The sequence below is a fragment of the Muscardinus avellanarius genome (assembly GCF_963383645.1).
Source record: "Muscardinus avellanarius genome assembly, chromosome: 17".
Lineage (NCBI taxonomy): Eukaryota > Metazoa > Chordata > Mammalia > Rodentia > Gliridae > Muscardinus > Muscardinus avellanarius.
This window is the reverse complement of record NC_137803.1, coordinates 64652947-64674087: the sequence shown is the minus strand read 5'-3', so window position 1 is coordinate 64674087 and position 21141 is coordinate 64652947. Positions and strand designations below refer to the sequence as shown.

Genomic DNA, 21141 nt, shown 5'->3' with positions numbered 1-21141 from the left:
ATATCATCTTAATAAAGGGAAAGAAACCTTAAGAAATGGCTAGAAACTCCGTGAAGAGAGGCTCGTGGGAGTCAGGGTTCGCTTAAGCAGACTTGTCTTGGCTCAGGAGGGCAGAATTTCTGTCCTTCTTTTGGGCAGAAATGGGGGGATAGAGATGTTTCCTGCCTGCTGATCTCAGTTGCCTTTAGCTCAAAATAACCTCTATGCTTGGGACGCTGAGCCAGGAGGTTCACAAGTTCAATGCCAGTGTGCAGTAACCTGGCAAGACCCGTTTCAAAATAAAATAATAAAATAGGACTCAGTGGTAGAACCTCCTGACTTCAAAATCCAGTACTGCAGTAAATAAACAAATAACCAATCCATATGCCCACATGACACTTAGGGTAGTGTGTTCTGATCCCCTCCAGAACTTAGATAAGTGTCAGACAAACAGTCACTTTGTAACTGAAGAACTATACTGACTGAATATTGAGTGGTCTTACAGTCTTTTTTCTTGCTTATGGAATTTTGGGGGGGTTAAGACAGTGGTTCTATAACTATTTTTAAGTCTTTTAGAAACAATGTTGGAATGAACTAATACAATGGCAGAGATTTTCTTAAAAAAAAAAAAGGCAGAGGCAGCATTGGTGGTATACACCTGTGATCCCAGTACTTGGGAGGCTGAGACAGGAGGCTCACAGGTTTGAGGTCAGCCTCAGCAATTTAGCCAAACCCTCAGCTACTTAATGAGTTTAGTGAGACCCAGTTTCAAACTAAAAAAATAAGATGGACCAGGAGGTGTAGCTCAGAGATAGAAAACCCCCTAGGTTCAATCTGCAGTACCACCACCAAAAAAAGTTCCCTTTCTATGTACCTAATGGACCAAACTTACACCATCTGCTCAGTCCTGTTCTGACCATGGGTCATAGAAAAGCTACAGGAAGGCTGCAGAACAGAACTGACCGCACGAGCTCTGACTGCGAGGCGCCCAGCATGAGGAGCTGCAAAGCTGGGCTGCTCGTCCTTAGGGTTAATGAATGGCGTTAATGTTTCACTTGAAATTTCATTTGGAGCTGGGTGTGGCGGCGCACGCTTGTAATCCAGCATTTGAGAGGCTGAGACGGGGATCGCGGTTCGCGGACAGCCTCAGCTACTTACTGAGGCCCTCTGCAACTCAGTGAGACCCTGTTTCAAAATAAAGAATAAGAAATAGGGCAGGGGGTGTAACTCAAAGGTCAAATGCCTTGGGTTCCATCCACACACACACACACGCACACACACACACGCGCGCACATGCACACACACACACACACACACACACACACACGCACTCATTTGGGAGGACTTTCTGGAAGGATCAGAATGTCCCCACCTGGACCACGAGGCCATGACTCAGTTGTGTACATGTTTCATCACACTGAACATGAGATCTCTGTGTTTGTGAAAAAGTCCACTTCTAAAAAAAAAGAATTTGTTTGACACCTGCAAAAATTTTTTTGCAGTTTCTCTTTTTAACTTTGTGAAAGATTATAATGTGTTTTCATATTTGCAACTCTTAAACTTTAGGAGTTCTTCGATCATGTGAAGAAACTCTGGGACGACGAGGGGGTAAAGGCGTGCTTCGAGAGGTCCAACGAGTACCAGCTGATCGACTGCGCACAATAGTAAGTCGCTCCTGAGTGGAGCCAGCCCTGGGGAGCGCGGCCCCGCCAGCTGCTCCCGGAATAAATAACAAACGCTTCACGGCGACCGCCAACTGCACGCGTGCACGTGTGGTGTGGCTCTGGGCCTGACCCCGGGCCACTCTACCTCGGAGCGACACCCCAGCCCGTTTGTACTTCCAAGTCTGAGGCTGGCCTCCTCCTCTGATCCTCCTTCCTGCCCCACACCCAGGGTCCCAGACAAGCGCCGAGGCACTCTCTTCTGTTTTCTTGTTGTTGTTCCGGAGCTTGAACAGGGTTTTATGCCTCAGAGCTGCGCAGGCCCTTTTACCTTTTTTTTTTTTTTTCTTTTTTTAATTTTGAAACAGGGTCTCACTAAGTTTCTGAGGACCTCGGTAAATTGCTGAGACTGGCCTGCAACTTGCAGTCCTCCTATCTCAGCTTCCCAAGTATTGGGATTACACATGTGGGCTATGCCTGCACCTGGCTTATAAAAGTCGATTTTTTAAGGCTCACAGGTCAGCCTGGCCAGCCTTAGCAAGACCCTGTCTCAAAATAAAAAATAAACTTAGGGTTCGAGTATAACTCAGACACAGAATCCCTGGGCTCAATCCCCAGTGACACACACACACACACACACACACACACACACACACCCCCTTTTTAAACACGATGCGTTTAGTAGATGGAGAATTGAAAGCCAATAGGGGTGACTGTTTCAGGAGGAAACATCAAATTTCACCCCTTCTATCCTGGCGTTGTTTTCAATTCTATTATTTTTTCCTTTCACAATAATTACAAGCATGTTTGTAAAGTATAATGTACATAAATATTCGTTATTATATTTTAATTTTGGAGCAGGGGGTCCCAAATTAAATTGTAAAATACTATCAACATCTGCAGTCAAGGCCAGGCTCTTAAAGTAATGTGATGTCATACATGGTGAGAAGTGGAGTTGGTATTTATGTAACCATGGATGCTCAAGCAGGAAAGACCGAAATGAAGAGAGAAGAGGATATACCCGGGCTGGCTTAATGTTTTCCCCAAATACTTAATATTCTATTTTTTGTCAGTTTAGATAGATTCTGTTACTGTTAGAAAATAATGGTCCACAGAAAACTGTCAGATCACCAAGAGGCTCCAGAAATGTTTGCTGTTGCAATAGCAAGGACAGTGTCCAGCTAGCTCTGTGTTCTCTGGGCTGCAAAGCGTGTATCTCAGCCCTGAGTCTGCGGTGCAGATTCCCGAGTGGAGACAGCCCTGGGGAGCGCGGTGAGGTCGAGCCGCAGCACTGGACCCGGCCGGCCGGGCTGTGCTGTGAATTTGCTTTGAGGAGCAGGGAGGTGTGAGGCCCCGGGGCCTTGCTTGCTCACTTGGTACCGTTCTCCTACCTGGCGGGCCTGGGCCAGGGCCGGGTGGCCAAGGGAGGAGCTGGGAGTTTCTCCCAGAGGGAGCGAGTGCTCAGTAGCTCCATGAGAGAGAGTATAGGGGAGCGGGAAGGGATGGTGGGATCGCGCCAGCGAGTGGAAGCCCACTACAGAGCCACAGGTGACAGGACATGGGACGGGAGGAAGGCCTCCTGGCACAGCAGAGACACAGGACTGCGCTAGCAATGTGGACACACGGAGGGGGGGCAAGTCTGACTGTGAGCCATGTGTGATGTCTCGTGCAGGCATCAGGCGGCACCCGGGAGACTCCTCCAGCGTCTGTGGCTGTAATGGAGCACCTGAGACTGGGTAGCTGATAAAGCAAAGAGGTTTACTTGCGCTTCAGGCGCTGCAAGCTAGAAAGCCCAAGATCAAGTAGTGGCCTGAGTCGGCTTCTGGAGAGCGCCTCCCGGTGGAGGTGCAAGCTGGTGCAGCAGAGGGGAGGAGAGGGCTGATCTCCCTCCAGAGTTGACCCATTTGGCAGAGAATCCATTCAGCAGGGCTCGGCCCCACAGCCAAGCACCTGCCCCCACCTCATGCCCCTCATGTCCCACCTCGAGGCCCTGCTGAAGGAGATAGATCCTCTGGGTGAGCTGAGGTGGAGATAATCAAGCGATGCCACACCCCCAGCCTATTTTATTTACTTTGTGGCATTGGAGATTGAACCCAGGAGCATTCTATCTCTGAGCTACAACTCCAGCCCTTCTTGTTTTGAAACAAGACCTCACTAAATTACTGAAGGTCTCGCTAAAGTGCTGAATCTGACTTCACACCTGCAAACCTCCTGTCTCAGTCTCCCAAGTACTGGGCTTACAGGCATGAACCACCACTCCCGGCTGGGGCAAGCCCTATTCTAACCGCAGGACAGGTGAGCTGCCAGATGGTTGTCTTTGGTGGTATTCAGACCCTGGTAACTTCAGGAGCATGCTATGGGCCAGGGCAGAGAGGGAGAGCACCCCGGCCTGAGGAGGGACAACCCGTGGGAGCTGGCTTCGAAAGGAGGCACTCAGGCCACCGGGAAGGAGGTGGAAGGAGGAGGAACCAGAGGAGAGCAGGGGCCAGGCCCCTGGCCCAGTCAGAGGAAGAGGAGAACTGGTGGTCACTGACCGGCTGTGCTTAATCTCAGCCTGGCTCTGACACATGCCTGGAATCCCAGTACTTGGGAGGCTAGAACAGGAGGAGCACAGGTTCCAGGCCAGCCTGGGCAAGTTAACGAAACCCTGTCTCACAATAAGATAACAAGGGGCGGAACAGGCAGCTCAGTGTAGAATTCCCTGGGTTCAGTCCCCAGTACCACAAAAAGAATTTTTTTCCTAATGATTCACTATGATTGAATGGGAAATACTGCACTTTCTATAGAAATTAGTTTCTTTGAAGCCTAAGGCAAGCTGTGCAAATTAATGGAGATTATATTTTGATATAGAATTTCCCAGTTCCCACTGTGAGAATTTAAACTCAATCTCTACTGAATTATCCCCCAAAATGCATTTCCTCCAAGTCTTAATAAGAAGTGATTATGTAGCTATGGCAACAGCTATTTTAAGATAAAGAAAAGCCAGAGAAAACTGGATCTTTAGAATAGCTTGATAAAGTCAGGCTCGGCTTAGTGTAACTCTGAACGCAACAGTTCCCAGAGTGGTGGTTTGTTGGCTCTGCATGGATACAGAGGCTCCTTTCGAAGGCATCCATCTGAATAATTGGTTTTGCATACTCTCGGCGAATATCTCAGAAAAAAAAAGAAAGGAAGGAGCGTTGGAGCCTCCGTGGCTTCCCTGCTGCACCGGGCTGTCTTTCGTCATCTGCCAGTTTCCACAAGTGCGTTCATGTCTTCAGGGCTGGTCACTGGGACGACCGTCAAGGCCGCCACAGAGGCTTTCAGGACAAGCTGGAAATTGTTAGCACCCGTGAAATTCCAGCTTCAAGTTGACCTTTTGCAGAACTTTACAAAATAAAAAGAACTCTTATTTAAGATAGCATAGTCTGCTTGTAATCCCAGCATTCTAGAGGCGGAGAGGATTGAGGTTCACAGACAGCCTCAGCTACTTAGCGAGGCCCTTCACAACTCAGTGTGACCCTGTTTCAAAAATAAAAAGACAAGCCGGGCGTGGTGGCGCACGCTTGTAATCCCCGCACTTGGGGGGCTGAGACAGGAGAATCACGCAGGTTCGAAGCCAGCCTCAGCTACTTAGTGAGGCCCTGTTTCCAAATAAAATATAAAATGGTTCTGGGAGTATCGCCCGGAGGTAGAAAGCCTCTGGGTTCCACTTCCCAGTACCACCACCAAAAAAAAAAAAAAGACAAAAAAAAAAAAATAGGGCAGGGGGTGTAGCTCAGAGATAAAATGCCCCTAGGTCCCATCCCCAGTACCACACACACAAAAAGATAAGATATTACAGTCCAGTTCATTAAATGTACAGCTACTTACATACACAGTCTTCCTAACTCATTTTGAGATTTATTTCTACCTAAGTTTATTTTCAGACTTATTTTCTGTATCTGAAAATTGGAACTGTTCCTGTTTATGGGCAGCACAATTACTTTTTGTACTTTTATTGGTGCATTGTAATTATACAGCGTAGCACCATAGGAAGGAAGCCCTTGGGGTTCCCCTCTGGACCCGCGCCCCTCCTCCCCTTCTCTGCGCGCTGTGACTCCTCCCTGCACCACACAACACAATCTGACTCTTCACCTCCTTGAGCCTCATTTTGGTTGTTTTGTTATGAAAATAGGAAAAATGTAGCCGCAGGGCCAAGCAAATAGACCTTGGTGTTGAGCCCCCTTGCCCGCTATTCCTGCCAAGAAGCATCCAGAAGGCTTGAGATGGCTCACCACAAATGTTTTCTGTAAAAAAGTCTTAAAATATCTCAGAGCAACCACTCGCCTGAATGGAGAATCCCAGTGAACTTCACCGTCCTCTCATTTAACCCTCAGACGTTGTATAAAGAAGGGAGACAAGCCGGGCGTGGTGGGCACGCTTGTCATCCCCGCGCTTGGGAGGCAGAGACAGGAGGATCGCGCAGGTTCGAAGCCAGCCGCACTGGCTTAAGAGACCCTGTTTCCAAATAAAAATATAATAAAATAGGTGTCTGGAAGTGTAGCCTGGAAGTTGAAGGGTTTCCAGGAACCCCAGTACCACCAAAAAATAAAAAATAAAAAAAAGGAAGACAAGAGGATCGCAGTTCAAGATCCCTCTCAGCAACTTAGTGAAACCCTGTTTCAAAAATAAAATGGACCTTTAAAGTGGTGGGGGTGTAGCTGGGAGGTAGAGTGCCCTCCAGGGGCATTCTAGACCTGAAATGCCAGCCTGGGTTTACACCCCAGAGGCCCCAAAGCAGAAGGGGCCGCTGAGACAGGGCGGGGCCAAGCCCTGCCTCTTCCAGCAAGCACTGGAGTTTCTGGTGGTGTCTGCCGTTTACCAGGTATGGGTAGATTCACACCGAAGGCTATGGGCACCCATCAAGGAGAAAGCTGAAGACATCTATGGCTATCTGGATGAAAGCAAGGCTGGAATCAAGCGATCTGCGTCCACAGAGGAGCCTTCCCACATCCAGTTTGCTCTGTCTGGGGAAGGAGCCATGTGGAATATTCTGGCATGCAGGTCTACAAGGAGACAAAGGAAAAACGTTGCCTTGTGATCACAAGAAACTGCCAAAGCTAAATTATGCGGAAGTGTGGAAAGGATGCCATCGGAAATGTTTTTCCACGTTGAATCCCTACCAGTCTCCAAAAGCACTTCACAGCCCTTTAAATAAATGTGAAATCAAGTCCGCACTATATCTGTGCCCTGCAGTGGCTGCCATCTTCCTCTGAAAGCATCCGGCTGCTGTCTGCAAGGAGCTTAGTCCACCGGTGAGCGCAGCTCGTTGGCTCTGCCTTCTCCGTTAGCACACGCACCTCCAGGCCCGCTGAGGTCCAGAGCCCCAGAGGGCTGGGGCGTGCTCAGCCATGGAGCCAGCACCTAGCTGAGCAAGCCCAGGGTCAAGGCCCTACACACACCCAACAAAGAAAAAGGACCTTATTTCAAAAAATAATATATTTGAAGGAAATTGAAAATATGTGCACAACTAATAAAAGTTTGGGTCACACAGCACATGAATTTATCAAAACTCAGCAAATACCAAAGCAAACCAAGCGCAGTGATGCTAGCCTGCAATCCCAATACTTGGGAAACTAAAACAGGAGGATCACAGGTTCAAGACCAGCTTCAACTCTTAGCAACCTAATGAGACCCCCATATCAAAATTTTAAAAATTAAAAAAAATTTAAAGTGCTGGGGATGTAGCTCAGACATAGACTGCCCCTGGGCTCAATCTCCAATACCCCGCACGCACGTGCACACACACACACACACACACACACACACACACACGCACACACGCAAAGTATTATTTTCCTAGAACAAATATATCAAACCAAAGTGGTAGTTTATTAGACCCTTATTATACAATTAAGATTTCTGTTTCATTGGATGTAAAGTTCACAGTGAAAGAAACTGAATAGGCATGCTGGTGCACACCTGTAACCCTAGTACTTGACAGGAGGATCGCAGGTTCGAGGCTAGCCTCAGCAACTAGTAAGACCCTGTTTCAAAATAAAAGAAAAAAGAAGGGCTGGGGATCTAGCTCAGACTAGGATGCTGCAGAGTTCCATACCCAGTACAAAGTAACAAAAACAAAAACTAAATGAACAAGCTGATTGAAGATCATTAACAATCCTCATGCTGACATATTTAGGAAGGAGACCCTTATCTGTCTTCACATTCTTTGAAATACATAAAAAAAGGATGGCTTGTCTGGGCGTCGTGGTGGGAGGCTGAGATAGGAGGATCACAGGACCGCAGCCAGCCTCAGCAACTTAGCGAGCCCCTCAACAACTTAGTAAGACTCTCTTTCAAAATAAAAAATAAAAAGGTCATGGTGGCGCACCCTTGTAATCCCAGCATTTGGGAGGCTGAGACAGGAGGATCGTGATTCACAGACAGCCTTAGCTACTTAGTGAGGCCCTCTGCGACTCAGTGAGATGCTGTTTCAAAATAAAGAATATAAAATAGGGCTGGGGGGTGTATCTCAGAGGTCAAATGCCCTTGGGTTCCATCCCAGATCCCCCCAAAAAAAGAAAAGAAAAAGGGCTGGGGGTGTAGCTCAGAGGAAGAATGTCCCTGGGTTCAAACCCCAGTACCATACCAAAAAGGAGGAAGAGAGCGAGGGGGAGGGGGAGGAGGAGAAGAGGAAGAGGAGAAGAAGGAGGAGAACGAGAAGAAGGAGAAAGAGGAGAAGAAGAAGAAGAAGAAGAAGGAGAAGGAGAAGGAGGAGAAGAAGAAGAAGGAGAAGAAGAGGAGGCGGAGGAGGAGGAGGAGGAGGGAGGAGGAAGAAGGAGTAGTGGAGGAGTTCACCTGGCCAGGATGTGGTGCTGTCAGCACCGTCTGCTTGCCACTGCTGGCGGGATGTGGAATGGCACAATCATGTCGGTAAGAAGTAGGGCCTTTCCAGAGTGAGCACAATGACTGTGGGGCCTGCCCTCCCGCTCCTAGGTGATTCCCAAGAGAACCGAGAGCTCTCATCCACATAAAAACTGCTGGATGCACGTCCACGGCGGCATTATCCCGAGTGGAAACACCTCAGTGCGGAGCAGCTGCTGAGTGGGTGGAGGGAGAGACGCCCACGCGTGGAATATCCCTTACCTGCGACAACAGGATCCGCCCTGGAAACACTATGCTAAGTCCTGGGGCCAGGCATGGGAGGCTACATGTTTGTGATTCCACCTCCATAAATGTCCAGAATGGAGACATCTGCAGGGGCAGAGTGGGCCAGGGTCACAGGGGCTGGCAGTGGGGAGTCAGAGACCAGGAGCAATTGTAACAGGTACAAGTTTCTTTTTGGAGTGAGTAAAACATTCTAACAGTGAGGAGAAATGGCCATGGGAGTCTGAATGTGCAACAAAGCCATTGGATAGTGTACTTTCTTGGACGTGTCAGTAAAATTAACTTAGAGACTTCTAATCATCGGAGTCTACCCAGTTTCGGGCCTTCCTCTACAGCACAAAGGGAGACTACGTGAAAGAGATGCCATTGGGAAGTAGGCAACAGCTGGGCGTGGTGGTGCACACTTGTAATACCAGTATTTGGGAAGCTGAGAAAGGAGGCTGGCAGGTTTGAGGACAGCCTCAGCAACCTAGCAGGACCCTGTTTCAAACTAAAAAAATAAAACAGGGCTGGGTGTGGCTCAGAGGTAGACTCCCTTGGGTTCAATCCCCAGTACACACACACACACACACACACACACACACACACACAAGTAGGGAACAGATCCCTCCAAAGTCACATGCCCTCTGTGACAGAATATCTGTCATCAGTGTGTTTCTCATACCGGCAGTTTTTCTTAAATCTCTAAAAACAAGGCATCTTTGACCAGGTAGTTTTACAAAGTCGTTTCCATGGACGGGGCGTGTTGTTGCCAGGAGAGGCTGTGACAGGGTTGTGCTTCTGCGGCTCCAGAGCATGGGTGCAGGGGCCTGCTCCGGATCCAGGAGCTCCTCCCTGTGGTTGGTTGGTATGTGACAGCTGCTCACTGTGGACTGGAGTGCCCCACCGCGTCTGCGCAGTGGAGATTCCATGAGCTTATAAATCAGTGCATTTTTACATTACAGGTGTGCTTTTCCTGCTTTCTCTACCATCATGGTCCATCCTCATGTGCACAAACTTAGTTTTTCTATAAAGCTCAGCTAGTTAAATAAGACAGGGATGTGGCTCCAGGGTACGGCACTGGCCTAGCACATGCAAGGCCCTGGTTTGATCCCCAGCACTGCAAAAAAATAAAAGTACAACATCTGTTCACATCAGCAGCACTCACAGTGACCAAAAGGAGGGAACTGCGTGTTCATCAACTGGCGAGTGGGTAACAAATGTGGTGCGGCCAAACAAAGCGATAGTATTCAGGCGTAAAAACAGCGAGTTCTCGGAGCTGGAGACGCTGCTCATTGGTGGAGGGTGGGCTTAGCAGGTGAGGCTCTGGGTTCCATCCCAGTGTTAAAAGAATCAAAAAGAAAAGAATAAAATTCTGGCAAATGCTGCAACTTGGCTTTCTTAAGAACACCAGAGTTTGCTGTCTTGGAGGACACGTTAAGCTGTAATGGTCCATTATGTAAGGACTTCCCTCCTCCCGGTAAATAATGAGAATGTGTTCATGAGATCAAGAAATGTAGTTAAAGCTTTTAAGGCAGAATTCAGGGTGTAAGAAAGTTGCTCTTTGATAATTTTATATCAAAGAAAGCATTCAAAAAGGAAGAAAGAAAAACCTTTCATGCATCAGTGATTAGAATTAAGTATCTTTATTACACCAGATTCCACTGATCACATAATAACCAGGATCCCTGATATCAACAAAAACTACCTTTGAAATATAAGCTTTATTCTATTATTATGTTAACTTAGGAAGGCTAGCTGGGCATGGTACACACACTTGTAATCTCAGGACTTGGGAGGCTGAGACAGGAGGATCGCAGGTTCGTCACCAGCCTCAGCTACTTAGTGAGGTCCTCTGCAACATAGTGAGACCCTGTTTTAAAATAAAGAATAAAAACTCAGGCTGGGGGTGTCGCTTGGAGGTAGAATGTACCCGGGTTCAATCCCCAGTATCACAAAAAATAAATAAATAAACAAACAAGCAAAGTTAGGAGGGCTAAATGCAAGTAGAGTCCCGCTTGCTTTCGATTCTGTTCATAGGACGCACTTGTTCTCGTCCTACTGGATATTTATAAAAGTGTGGGACGTGCAGTATTGCTGTGAAGGAACGAAAGAGTCCTTACCTGGCCACCTGAGGCAGGCAGCCATCTCTGAGAAGCTGCTTTGCTGTGACTTTCTGCTAAGCTACGTGTGGTGGCTAAAAATATCTTCTTCTGAGAGAGATAAGATTTAACAGATCGTTTTGCCAAAAAAGGGAATTCTAATGACATCTCACGTGTGTGAGTGTGTGTGTGTATGCATGCACGCGCGTGCATGTATTCAGCACTAGGGATTGAACCCAAGGGCATTCTGTCTCTAAGTTATCCAGCCCGTTTTATTTTTTGTTTGGAAACGGTCTCACTAGGTTGCTGAGGCTGGTCTCAAACCTGTGATCCTCCTCTCTCAGCTTCTCAAGAACTGGGATGACAAGTGTGCACCACCATACCCATATCCGTGTGTGTGTGTGTGTGTGTGTGTGTGTGTGTGTGTGTTACTGGGGATTAGACACAGGGGTGTTCTACCTCTGAGAAACACCCTCAACCCTTTATTTATTTATTTACTTATTTTAAACAGGGTCTCACTAGGTTGCTAAGAGTCTTGCTATGTTGCTGAGGCTGTCCTCAAACCTGAGACCCTCCTCTCTCAGCCTCCCAGGTACTGGGATTATAGGTGGTCACAACACCCAGTTTCCATATACTTCAAATCATCTCTAGATCACTTTTTTTTTTTATGGTGGTGGTACTGGGGATTGGGACCAGGGGCATCTACTTCTGAGCTACACTCCCAGCCGTTTTTATTTTTTATTTTGAAACAAGATCTCAGTAAGATGCTAAGGGCCTTTCTAAGTTACTGAAGCTGGCCTCGAAACTGCAATCTTCCTGTCTCAGCCTCTCAAGTACTGGGATTGCGGGCATGCGTCGCCAGGCCTGCTTCGAGAGCATTTGTCACGCCTAACAGGGCGTAAGTGCTGTGTCTGTGAGCTTTGCTGTGATGTTCATTAATGGCGGGGGGAGGGGGACACGTGCTCAGTAGTTCCTTTCCTTCTCCCTGGGGCCCGCGGCTGTGAATCCACAGATGTGGGGCTCGTGGGTCCAGGGTTCAACTGCGTCTGGCCTCGGGCACCGTCTCAGGTGCTCTTCACCCAGGAGCCCTCCGAAGCTGCTTTCTCTCCCCTCTTGCTGACCATGTGCCTCTTCTGGTTAGCAGCTCCCTCGTAAGGACCCAGGGGGTGTGGGCACATCTGGGAAATGAAGCTGGACAGAAGCAGCCATGGGTCTGCAGAGAAGAGGAAACACCAGGGACCGGGCGGGATGCGCTCTGTCCTTATTTCCTCGTGGAGTTCACGTTAATGAGTGTGGAATCGGCAACATTCCCAATAGCAGAGTTGAAATTCAGCTTGGGTGGAATTCTCTTTGAATTCCTCAACTACTCCTCAAAGGATGCTGTGCTCAGGATTGCTTTCCAGATGTTGATCTTAGCTAAGGTTTATTATAACTTTCAAGTCTGTTTGGCGGTTTCTGGAAGAAAAACATCTGCTAGGATGCCTCACTTGTCAAAAATCTTGAGAAAGCCAGGCACAGTGGCACACACTTGTAATCCCAGCGGTTGGTCTGAAGCCTTAGTAACTTAGCGAGGCTCTCAGCAGCTTAGTAAGACCTTTTCAAATATATATAATAAAAAAGGGCCAGCCGGGCGTGGTGGGCACGCTTGTAATCCCCGCGCTTGGGGGGCTGAGACGGGAGGATCACACAGGTTCGAAGCCAGCCTCAGCTACTTAGTGAGGCTCTCAGCAACTCAGTGAGACCCTGTTTCCAAATAAAGTATAGGTCTGGGAGAGTAGCCCAGAGGTAGAAAGCCCCTGGGTCCCACCCCCAGTACCACATTAAAAAAAAAAAAAAGGCTGAGGGTACCCCTGGTTCAAACTCCAGGACCAGAAAACATATCAATTGAGAACGCTCAGCCAACACCTTTGTGCCTCAACAGAAGAGGCCCGTCTGCTATCAGAGTCCTAATCCAGAGGACTGATGCTGAGGTACCGACACATCAGGCTGACTGCTCACCCCAAAATCAGACAGGAACAATAATGGTGAAGAGCAGGAAAGGAATTTTAATCAACATGACCACGTCAGGAAGATGAGAAAGACGGCATCCTTGCCTCACTCTGGGACCAGCATTAGCTGCAGGGTGGGACAGAGGAGAGCTGGCAGCAGGGCGGAGAGGCGCAGCGTCCGAGGCCAGCATCACTTCTGTTCTGGTTCTTCAAGGGCACTCTGGAGAAGACCTTGCACTTGGGGGACCTGGTAACATCATGGCCGCTGTCCCACTCAGTCCTGGTGGCTTGCTGGCGTCCGTGGGGCCCCAGGTGCTGCAGTGTGGGGAGTGACCGCAGACTCAGGCTCTGTTCCAGGGTCTGCAGCTGCAGGTCCCTGCAGATCTGGAAGGTGCCTTAGTCACTCTGTGCCTCAGCCTCGGCAGGCGACAAGAGCACTTGGTAGACTCAGGGCGAACGACCTAGAATTGCAGTCATATGACGAACTGCCGGTGTGCAGAGGTGAGGAGGAGTCCGACCTGGAGTTTAAGGTAATAAGGGAGACTCAAAAACGGGTAAAAATATTCTCCTTTGTTATAGAATCTTTTACATTCTAGTTAGAAGCATTTAAAATTAATTCCAATAGGACTCACTAAGCGATATTTGATTTCTAGTGCCATTTTTCTAACTAACGTTACTAGCTTAAACTAAAAAATCTTTGTTTTGACTCAGTTAGATTTCAGGTTTTCCTTGACCAAAAGAAAAGAAAAGCCCAGGGTGAGTGCTCTGAGAGCATGCACCCGGCAGCTCAGGTCAGGCTAGGATCGCCAGGTTGTCAGCGGCTCCCAGAATATGTGACTGTTGGAAGGAACACTCTCCACCCTGCTGTAGCTAGGTGGCTTTTTTTTTCCTTTCCCTTTTTACATTTTTTGTTTTGAAGGAGTGTTGCAGAGAAACTAGGACCTAAAGACAGAAGACAGTGGAAAGCAGGTTTCTTTATTCACTAGTAAAGGCTCAGAAAGCAAAAGCTTTGGGTCTGGCCCCAAGCACCAAAATTCCAAGTTCTCTACACATTTGGTCATGTAACTGCAGAGCAGCAGGAGGAGTAAGAGTGAGATTTACTACACCTAGCGTAAGTGAGACACTAAAGCAGAACAGCCATTCACCCAGCCAGGCGTGTAGCACACACTTGCAATCCCAGCATTTCAGGGGCTGAGACGGGGTGTTAGTCAGAGGTAGAATGCTCTGGGTTCCTCCCCAGTACCACAATAAATAATAAATAAATAAGTAAATAAATGTCAAAAGGCTGGAGGTGTAGCTCAGAGGTAGAATGTCTCTGGGGTCAATCAGCAGGACTAAAATCCAGCATTTCAGGTCCTTAGTTTCCTGCCACATCTCTTTAGTCCTTGCTGGTGTCTCCTGCTTCCTTAGGAGTAGAACTCACAGTTCTACTCCTAAGTAGAACAGTCTTTCTTCCCATACAACATTCCCCACGTAGAGAAGTAAACACAGGCTTCCTGCTCTATTCCGCAGAGCACTCTGGAGATCCCTGCACGATTTGCAAGTCCCCTTACAAACTGCCAGGGGGAAAAAAAGACATTCAATAACTTCCCCTAATAAGATCGACAGTGAATCTACACAGATTGCCGGGGGGTTGGGGGGACTGAGTAGTTCCGGGGACTTCCCTGTGCTCAGACCTGGCGCAGGTGCTGACACCAACTGTTAGATCGTACATCTCGTTTCCCAGTGTTGCAAGTGAGAAGCATGCTGGAGAAGACAGCTTGAGTCTGCTCACACAAACCACAGCGCTGCTTCACTCCAGACGAGGTAGAGCTGGGGCCCTGCCCGGGACGACCACGCTGAGTCCAGTGCTGGGGACGTCCAAGGCTTCGTTAAGTCAGACTGAACTGTGAGCCGGGCACAGTGCCCCGCACCGGTCATCCCAGTGCCTGGGAGGTCAAGACAGGAGGACTGTAGGTGGAGGCCAGCAAGTACAGTAACTTAGCAGGACCCTATTTCAAAATAAAAAGTAAACCAGGGCTGGGTATAGCTCTGAGGTGGAATGCCCCTTGGTTCAATCCCCAGGACCAGAAATAACAAACAAACAAACAACAGTGACAGAATAGAACACAGCCAGGGCTTTGGCTTGGATGTAGAATGCCCCTGAGTCCAATCCCCAGGACCAAAACAAAAGGCTGAACTAAGGAGAATCTGAAGTTACTCTCAGCAGAGAGAGTCGTATAGAGAGTACTCTAAAAGAATTACTATTGATTTTTTTTTCCCCTGCGGATCTGGGGATGGAACCCAGGGGCAGTCAACCTCCAAGCTAGGCTCCCTGCCCCATTTTTATTCTTTGAGACAGGGTCTGACTAAGTAGCTGAGGCTGTCCTTGAACCGCGAGCCTCCAGTCTCAGCCTCCCGAATGCTGGGATTACAAGCAAGCGCCACCACGCCTGGCCGATCATTCTCTATTCTAAGGAAGACTGGGAATGAATCCAAAGGCCACCTACCACGAAGTCCAGGGCAAGGAGCCTTTGCTCCACCCGGTGCCGAGTCCCGAAGGCCGTTCGAAGGGCAGCTGCTGAGTGCAGAGGAGTCCCTACACCAGCAAACAGCAGGTGCTGGGCAGGCGCATTAGGACAGCCACAGTCAGGCTGCCCTACAGCCCGAGCTCCCTCACCACCCTGAGGACTAACAGACCAGCATGTCAAGGCACAGAGCAGGGCGGAGCTCCAGCCATGTGCCAGTTCTCTGCTTCCTTTTCCCTCTCTCTTGTTCACACTTTTAAAATTTGACAGCAGGTTTGTATATGTGTGTATATTATATGTTACTATGTTATAATAATATGTTAATAGTATAATCACACACACACACATATACTACCTCTGAACTAGACTTAGTCCTATTTTATTTCTTATTTTGAAATACAGTCTTGCCACGTTGCTGAGACTGGCCTCCAACCTTCCACCCTCCTGTCTCAGGACACCACTCCTGGAAGTTTAACATAATCTGAGGGACAGTGATCCTCAGATTTTTGAAGGTTTGAGGAGTTAAAAGTCTCAGAGGTTTAGCCATGCATGATGGTGCACACTTGTAATCCCAGCATTAGGGAGGCTGAGACAGAAGGATCACAGGTTTGTGGCCAGCCTCAGCTACTTAGTGAGGACCTTCACAACCTCATGAAACCTTGTTTCAAAATAAAGAATAAAAAATAGGGCCGAGGGTGTATCTTGGAAGTAGAACACCCCTGGGTTCATCTTTCCGCAGAGAATGGTGACGTACACCTATAATCCCAGAACTTGCTTGGGAGGCTGACAGGAGTTACATACACTCCAGCCCTGTCTTACTTTTTATTTCAAAACGGCCTCACAAAGTCGCTGAGAGTCTCATTAAATTGCTGAAGCTGGCCTCAAGCGTTCAATCCTTTTGTCTCAGCCTCCCAAGTGCTGGGATTCCAAGCGTGGCCAGCTACGACGACGGGCTCTGCGTTTATTTTTAAAGGGTTTTGTGTGTGACAGTTCTGACGTTTGCCAATGCGTGTGGGTCCCAGCACCTCACCATTCTCTCTGCCTGCATAATTTAAAATGACAGCTGCGCCTGTCAAACTTAAAAGTGAGTGAAGTTCCTGGATATTTTTAAAACATCAAGGAGATAGAATCGTGCCAGCCAAAAATGGGTCTTTTCGTTGCTCAGCCACAAGAGGGGCCGCGGGTGATCAACGCGGCGGCGGAGGAGGGCCCTGGAGTTGTCACATCCCGCACGGTCCTGGGCCTGCGTCTGGTGGTGTCCACTCGTGGCTTCAGGGTCCCGAGGCCGGGGAGTCGCCGTGCAGCGAGCAGGCTGGGCGGGCACCCCGCTGGCCTTGAGCACCCTGGACAGGCACCCTCGTGAAGCCGAAGCCTGCGTACTTTATCCGTGCGGATCTGGCTACGTCCCTGAGAACGCGCTGGGGACATTGCTGGTGTGAATTTCGTGCCCTAAAGCTTCACAAAGCCTGGCAGGCGCCAAGGTCAGCCCGGCGCCGGCCACTACCTGCGCCGGCCCCGCCTCGGCGCCCCCGGACGCCGTGCGTCGCGCAGGCCCCGCCCCTCGCGTCATTTCCGCGTCCCTGTGCCCTTTGACCCCTGAGCCGCGCCGTGCGTCCGCAGACCCTGCCCTTTCCGCACTGGCCCCTGGGCCCGCCCCTTGTGCCCTCTGACCCGTGGGCCGCGCCCCCGGCGCCGAGCATAGCACAGGCCCCGCCCCTCTTCTCTGGGCCCGCCCCTGGTGCCCTCTGACCCGTGGGCCGCGCCCCTGCACCCTAGACCGCCTGCCCCGCCCGCGCTTTCTGTACCACAGGCCTCGCCCCGGCGCCAAGTTCTGACGTCAGTGTCTGCGCCGCGCTCGGTAGAAGCAGGAAGTGGAACCAAAACAAAGGAGCGGCGGTCGGGAGCTGACCTGTCTTCCGTCTTCTTTCTTCCGCTCTTTTCCCGGTCCCGGCCTGGGATCCCGAGGAGACGTCCAGTCATGTCCAACATGGAGAAACACCTGTTCAACCTGAAGTTCGCGGCCAAAGAACTGAGCAGGAGTGCCAAAAAATGCGATAAGGAAGAAAAGGCCGAAAAGGCCAAAATTAAAAAGGCCATTCAGAAGGGCAACATGGAAGTTGCCAGGATACACGCAGAGAATGCCATCCGCCAGAAGAACCAGGCGGTGAATTTCTTAAGGATGAGTGCTCGGGTCGACGCGGTGGCTGCCAGAGTCCAGACGGCGGTGACGATGGGCAAGGTGACCAAGTCGATGGCCGGTGTGGTCAAGTCGATGGACGCGACGCTGAAGACCATGAATCTGGAGAAGATCTCTGCTCTGATGGACAAGTTCGAGCACCAGTTTGAGACGCTGGACGTCCAGACGCAGCAAATGGAAGACACCATGAGCAGCACCACGACGCTGACCACTCCCCAGAACCAAGTAGACCTGCTGCTCCAGGAAATGGCCGACGAGGCGGGCCTCGACCTCAACATGGAGCTGCCGCAGGGCCAGACGGGCTCCGTGGGCACCAGCGTGGCTTCGGCCGAGCAGGACGAACTGTCCCAGAGACTGGCCCGCCTTCGGGATCAAGTGTGATGGATAGCAGCACCCACGCTGAGGCTTCCGGGCAGGCGCCACCTTGGACACGCTCCCCGGATGTCGGAGAGATGCCGTACCCTAGAAACATGCCAGAATGCTCAAAAGCCCTTCGTTCCACATTTGGGTTTACAGCCCGCTCCAGATATATTAAGAAATTTCAGTCTTTCACCACTCTTTACTGGATTTTAAAGTTCTGTATAACTTGTGATGATGTGTATTTTTATAGCTGCCTTCTAACAGAAGTAGTTGGTGTGTATGCATCTCAAAAATTCAGTGAGAACTCTTCTTCCCATTATTCAGTATTCCACTAAAAATTATCAGGTTAAAGGTTGTTTTGTGTGAATGTGTGTGTGTGCGTGCAGTTGATACATAGGATGTCGGGTGGTGCACTAAACTTAGAAGGGGGAATGATTCGTTTGGTTACACAACTGTAAACACTTAAATTTATTCAGTGAATAGGGCTGTTTCTGTATGTCCTTTGTTTGGGGTTCTTTTTTCCTTGTTTTTTTTACCATCAAAGCAAAACTGCAGTGGACTCTTAATTTGTTCTCACAACGTACATCAAAATTACCTTAGGAGATTTTGCATAATACTCTTACTGTTTACATTCTGTAAGTTTTTTATGTAATAATGGGGTTTGTGTAACTGAAAAAAAAACCCACATAATTTATTATCAGGAAAAATTTAAATTTGTTCATTTATATTTTCTTTACGAAGTAGAGTTTTTAAAAAGACTTAGAAGGTTTAACATTTGACGATAGTTATTTTCCTAAGAAAACACTTTAATCAGACTTGTCATAATGTTAATTAGCCTGGCAGTCACATGACACATCTAACATTGCCAAAGAACTATTGATTGGCCTGGGACTGTGTTAATAGGCTTTGCTTTGGTTTAACAACCAAAAGTGAAATAAAATTAGAACTGCATTTTAAGTTCTAATTATTTGCATTTATTATTTTGTCTTAAAGGCACAAAAACCTTATAAGTTGTACTGTTTTACTTAGCGATGAAAATAATCAGAATGTGCAGCTAGCATTCCTGGGTCTGGAAGTTATGAAAGAGAAACAGAGTTAGGGTTGGGAGAGAGAGTTTGGATCTGAAAGTTATGAAAGAAGAAACAGAGTTATAAGTGGAAGAAGAGAAAGATTGGAGCTAATATGTAACTTATGCATCTTCCAGGGGTGGCAGTGTGTGTTGGCTGAAAAGAAAATCGTGCAGCTACCACTTTTTCATAGCCTCAAAACGTGGAGAACAGCAGCTAGTTTTGGACTTGGCAGTATATTAAGTTAAATATTTCTCCATAAAAGAATTCCAGTGCTTCCAAAAATAAGTGTAGAGACTCTCCTAGGCTCTTTGAAAAATCTATAACAAATATTCATTGTTAAAACATGTTTTCCAGTGTGAATGAGTGTTTAAGGAAAGAAATAATGGGTGTATGCAGATGACTGTCATAGTTAAGTTCTTTCCCACCTACCAGCTGTTGCTCAGAAGTCTGCCGTGGGGGACACCTGTTGAGGGCCTCCATCTCTCAAGGCCCACGGCAGGCCTTGTCCTCCTACACACAGTGAGCAGGCAGCGAGTTGTGAGTGGTCCTAACCCCCTCAGACTAGAAAGGCCCAGTTACAGCCCAAGAAATAGCTTGGTCTCCAATCCTTTGATAATTGAAAACCCTTTTATAGTGCAAATAGTCCCATCAAAATATATTTTGAGATTAAATAATGCTTATATATGCTTGAAGTTTCTTAAAATATGTTCATTACATACTATATGAATGTACATTTTTATGAATCAAATATTATTTTCAGAAGCACTACAGATCCATGAGTTTTTTCCTCACTTGTTGGAGTTGATTCAGTGTCAAATGTGAATCACAGAAATGCATTTAATAAATCATTTTAAACTGCATATAATTGCATACAAGTATGGTTGTTGTGGGGATTATAGGTTTTTTTGGCTTTTGTTTGGTGTTTTGTTTTTGTGGTACTGAGAATTGAACCCAGGGACATTCTACATCTGAGCTACTCCCTCAGTCCTGTTTTAATTTTATTTTGAAACAGAGTCTCACAAAGTTGCCGAGTCTGGCCTCAAACCTGTTATCCTCCTGCCTCAGCCTCCCAAATAGTGGGATTTTTTTTTTTTTTTTTTTTTTTTTTTTTTTTGGTGGTACTGGGGGTGGAACCCAGAGGCTTTCTACCTCCGGGCTATCCTTCTAGACCTATTTTATACTTTGTTTGGAAACAGGGTCTCACTAAGTTGCTGAGAGCCCCACTAAGTAGCTGAGGCTGGCTTTGAACCTGAGCGATCCTCCTGTCTCAGCCTCCCAAACACAGGGATTACAAGCATGCACCACCACGCCCAGCTCCAAATAGTGGGATTATAAGTGTGCGTGATTACACCTGCCTTGGATCCTATTTTAAAGTAATTTGTGGGCCAAGGATGTAGCTCAGTAGTAGAGCCATGCTTGGCATGTGTGAGGCCCTGGGTACCATCCCCAGCAAAGAAAAAAAAAGAAAGAGCTCAAGAGAGGTAGTTCTGTAGCCAGACCCCAAACTCGAGACTTGGGTACTACTGACAAAAGGTTATACGCCAGGGGGTATTAAATTGACATATAGACCTCTATTTTTAAGTCACCTCAAGTTTATTATTTATTTGTTGGTACTGGAGGTTGAACCCAGGGGCATTCTACCTCCTAGCTCCAACCCAGCCCTTTTTATTTTTAACCAAGCTGCTGAAGCTGGCCTCACACTTGCAGTCCCCCGCCTCAGCCCCCACGCACTAGGATTACAGGCACGTGCCACATCTAGCTTCCAAGGTTATTTTTCTACATCTTGACCGTCAGGGCCATGGAAAACAGAATCAGACGGGTCAGCCCTGGGCAGTTCCTGGCCTCGTGTGGTTTCTGGCACAGGGAGCCTGGCAGTGAATGTCTGCAAGGCGAATGCAGGCCTCCCCTGAGTCCTCCGTGATAGTGTCTGGAGCCCTCTGATGGCAGCTGACCCACATGGCAACACCATGCAGGAAGCTCAGGCTCAGGAACCATCTCCGGAAGTACCGTGTCCCTGCTCTTCACAGCACTGCCTGCTCCCACGGGTTTATAAAGAGTCTCTCCTACCTGAACGGGAGGCTGAGGCAGGAGGATCACAAGTTAGCAACTTAGCAAGACCCTGCCTCAAACATAAAAAAGGGCTAGCCAGACGTGGCACACGCTTGTAATC

The 21141-nt window shown here is 48.3% G+C and overlaps 2 protein-coding genes across 2 annotated transcripts in view; both read left to right on the top strand.

Annotated features, from left to right (window-relative positions):
* GNAL (G protein subunit alpha L) overlaps positions 1 to 21141 on the top strand; it is a gene marked incomplete at both ends in the record, with an annotated part of 77470 nt that overhangs the window by 43232 nt on the left and 13097 nt on the right. Inside the window, one exon of the mRNA XM_080714392.1 lies at positions 1546 to 1643. Coding sequence (XP_080570518.1) covers positions 1546 to 1643 — 98 coding nt within the window. The remainder of the gene's footprint in view (positions 1 to 1545; positions 1644 to 21141) is intronic.
* Positions 17323 to 17922, top strand: CHMP1B (charged multivesicular body protein 1B; the record flags this gene model as incomplete). The annotated part of the gene is made up of 1 exon (XM_080714851.1): positions 17323 to 17922. The coding sequence occupies one exon, from the start codon at positions 17323 to 17325 to the stop codon at positions 17920 to 17922; it is 600 nt and encodes a 199-aa protein (XP_080570977.1).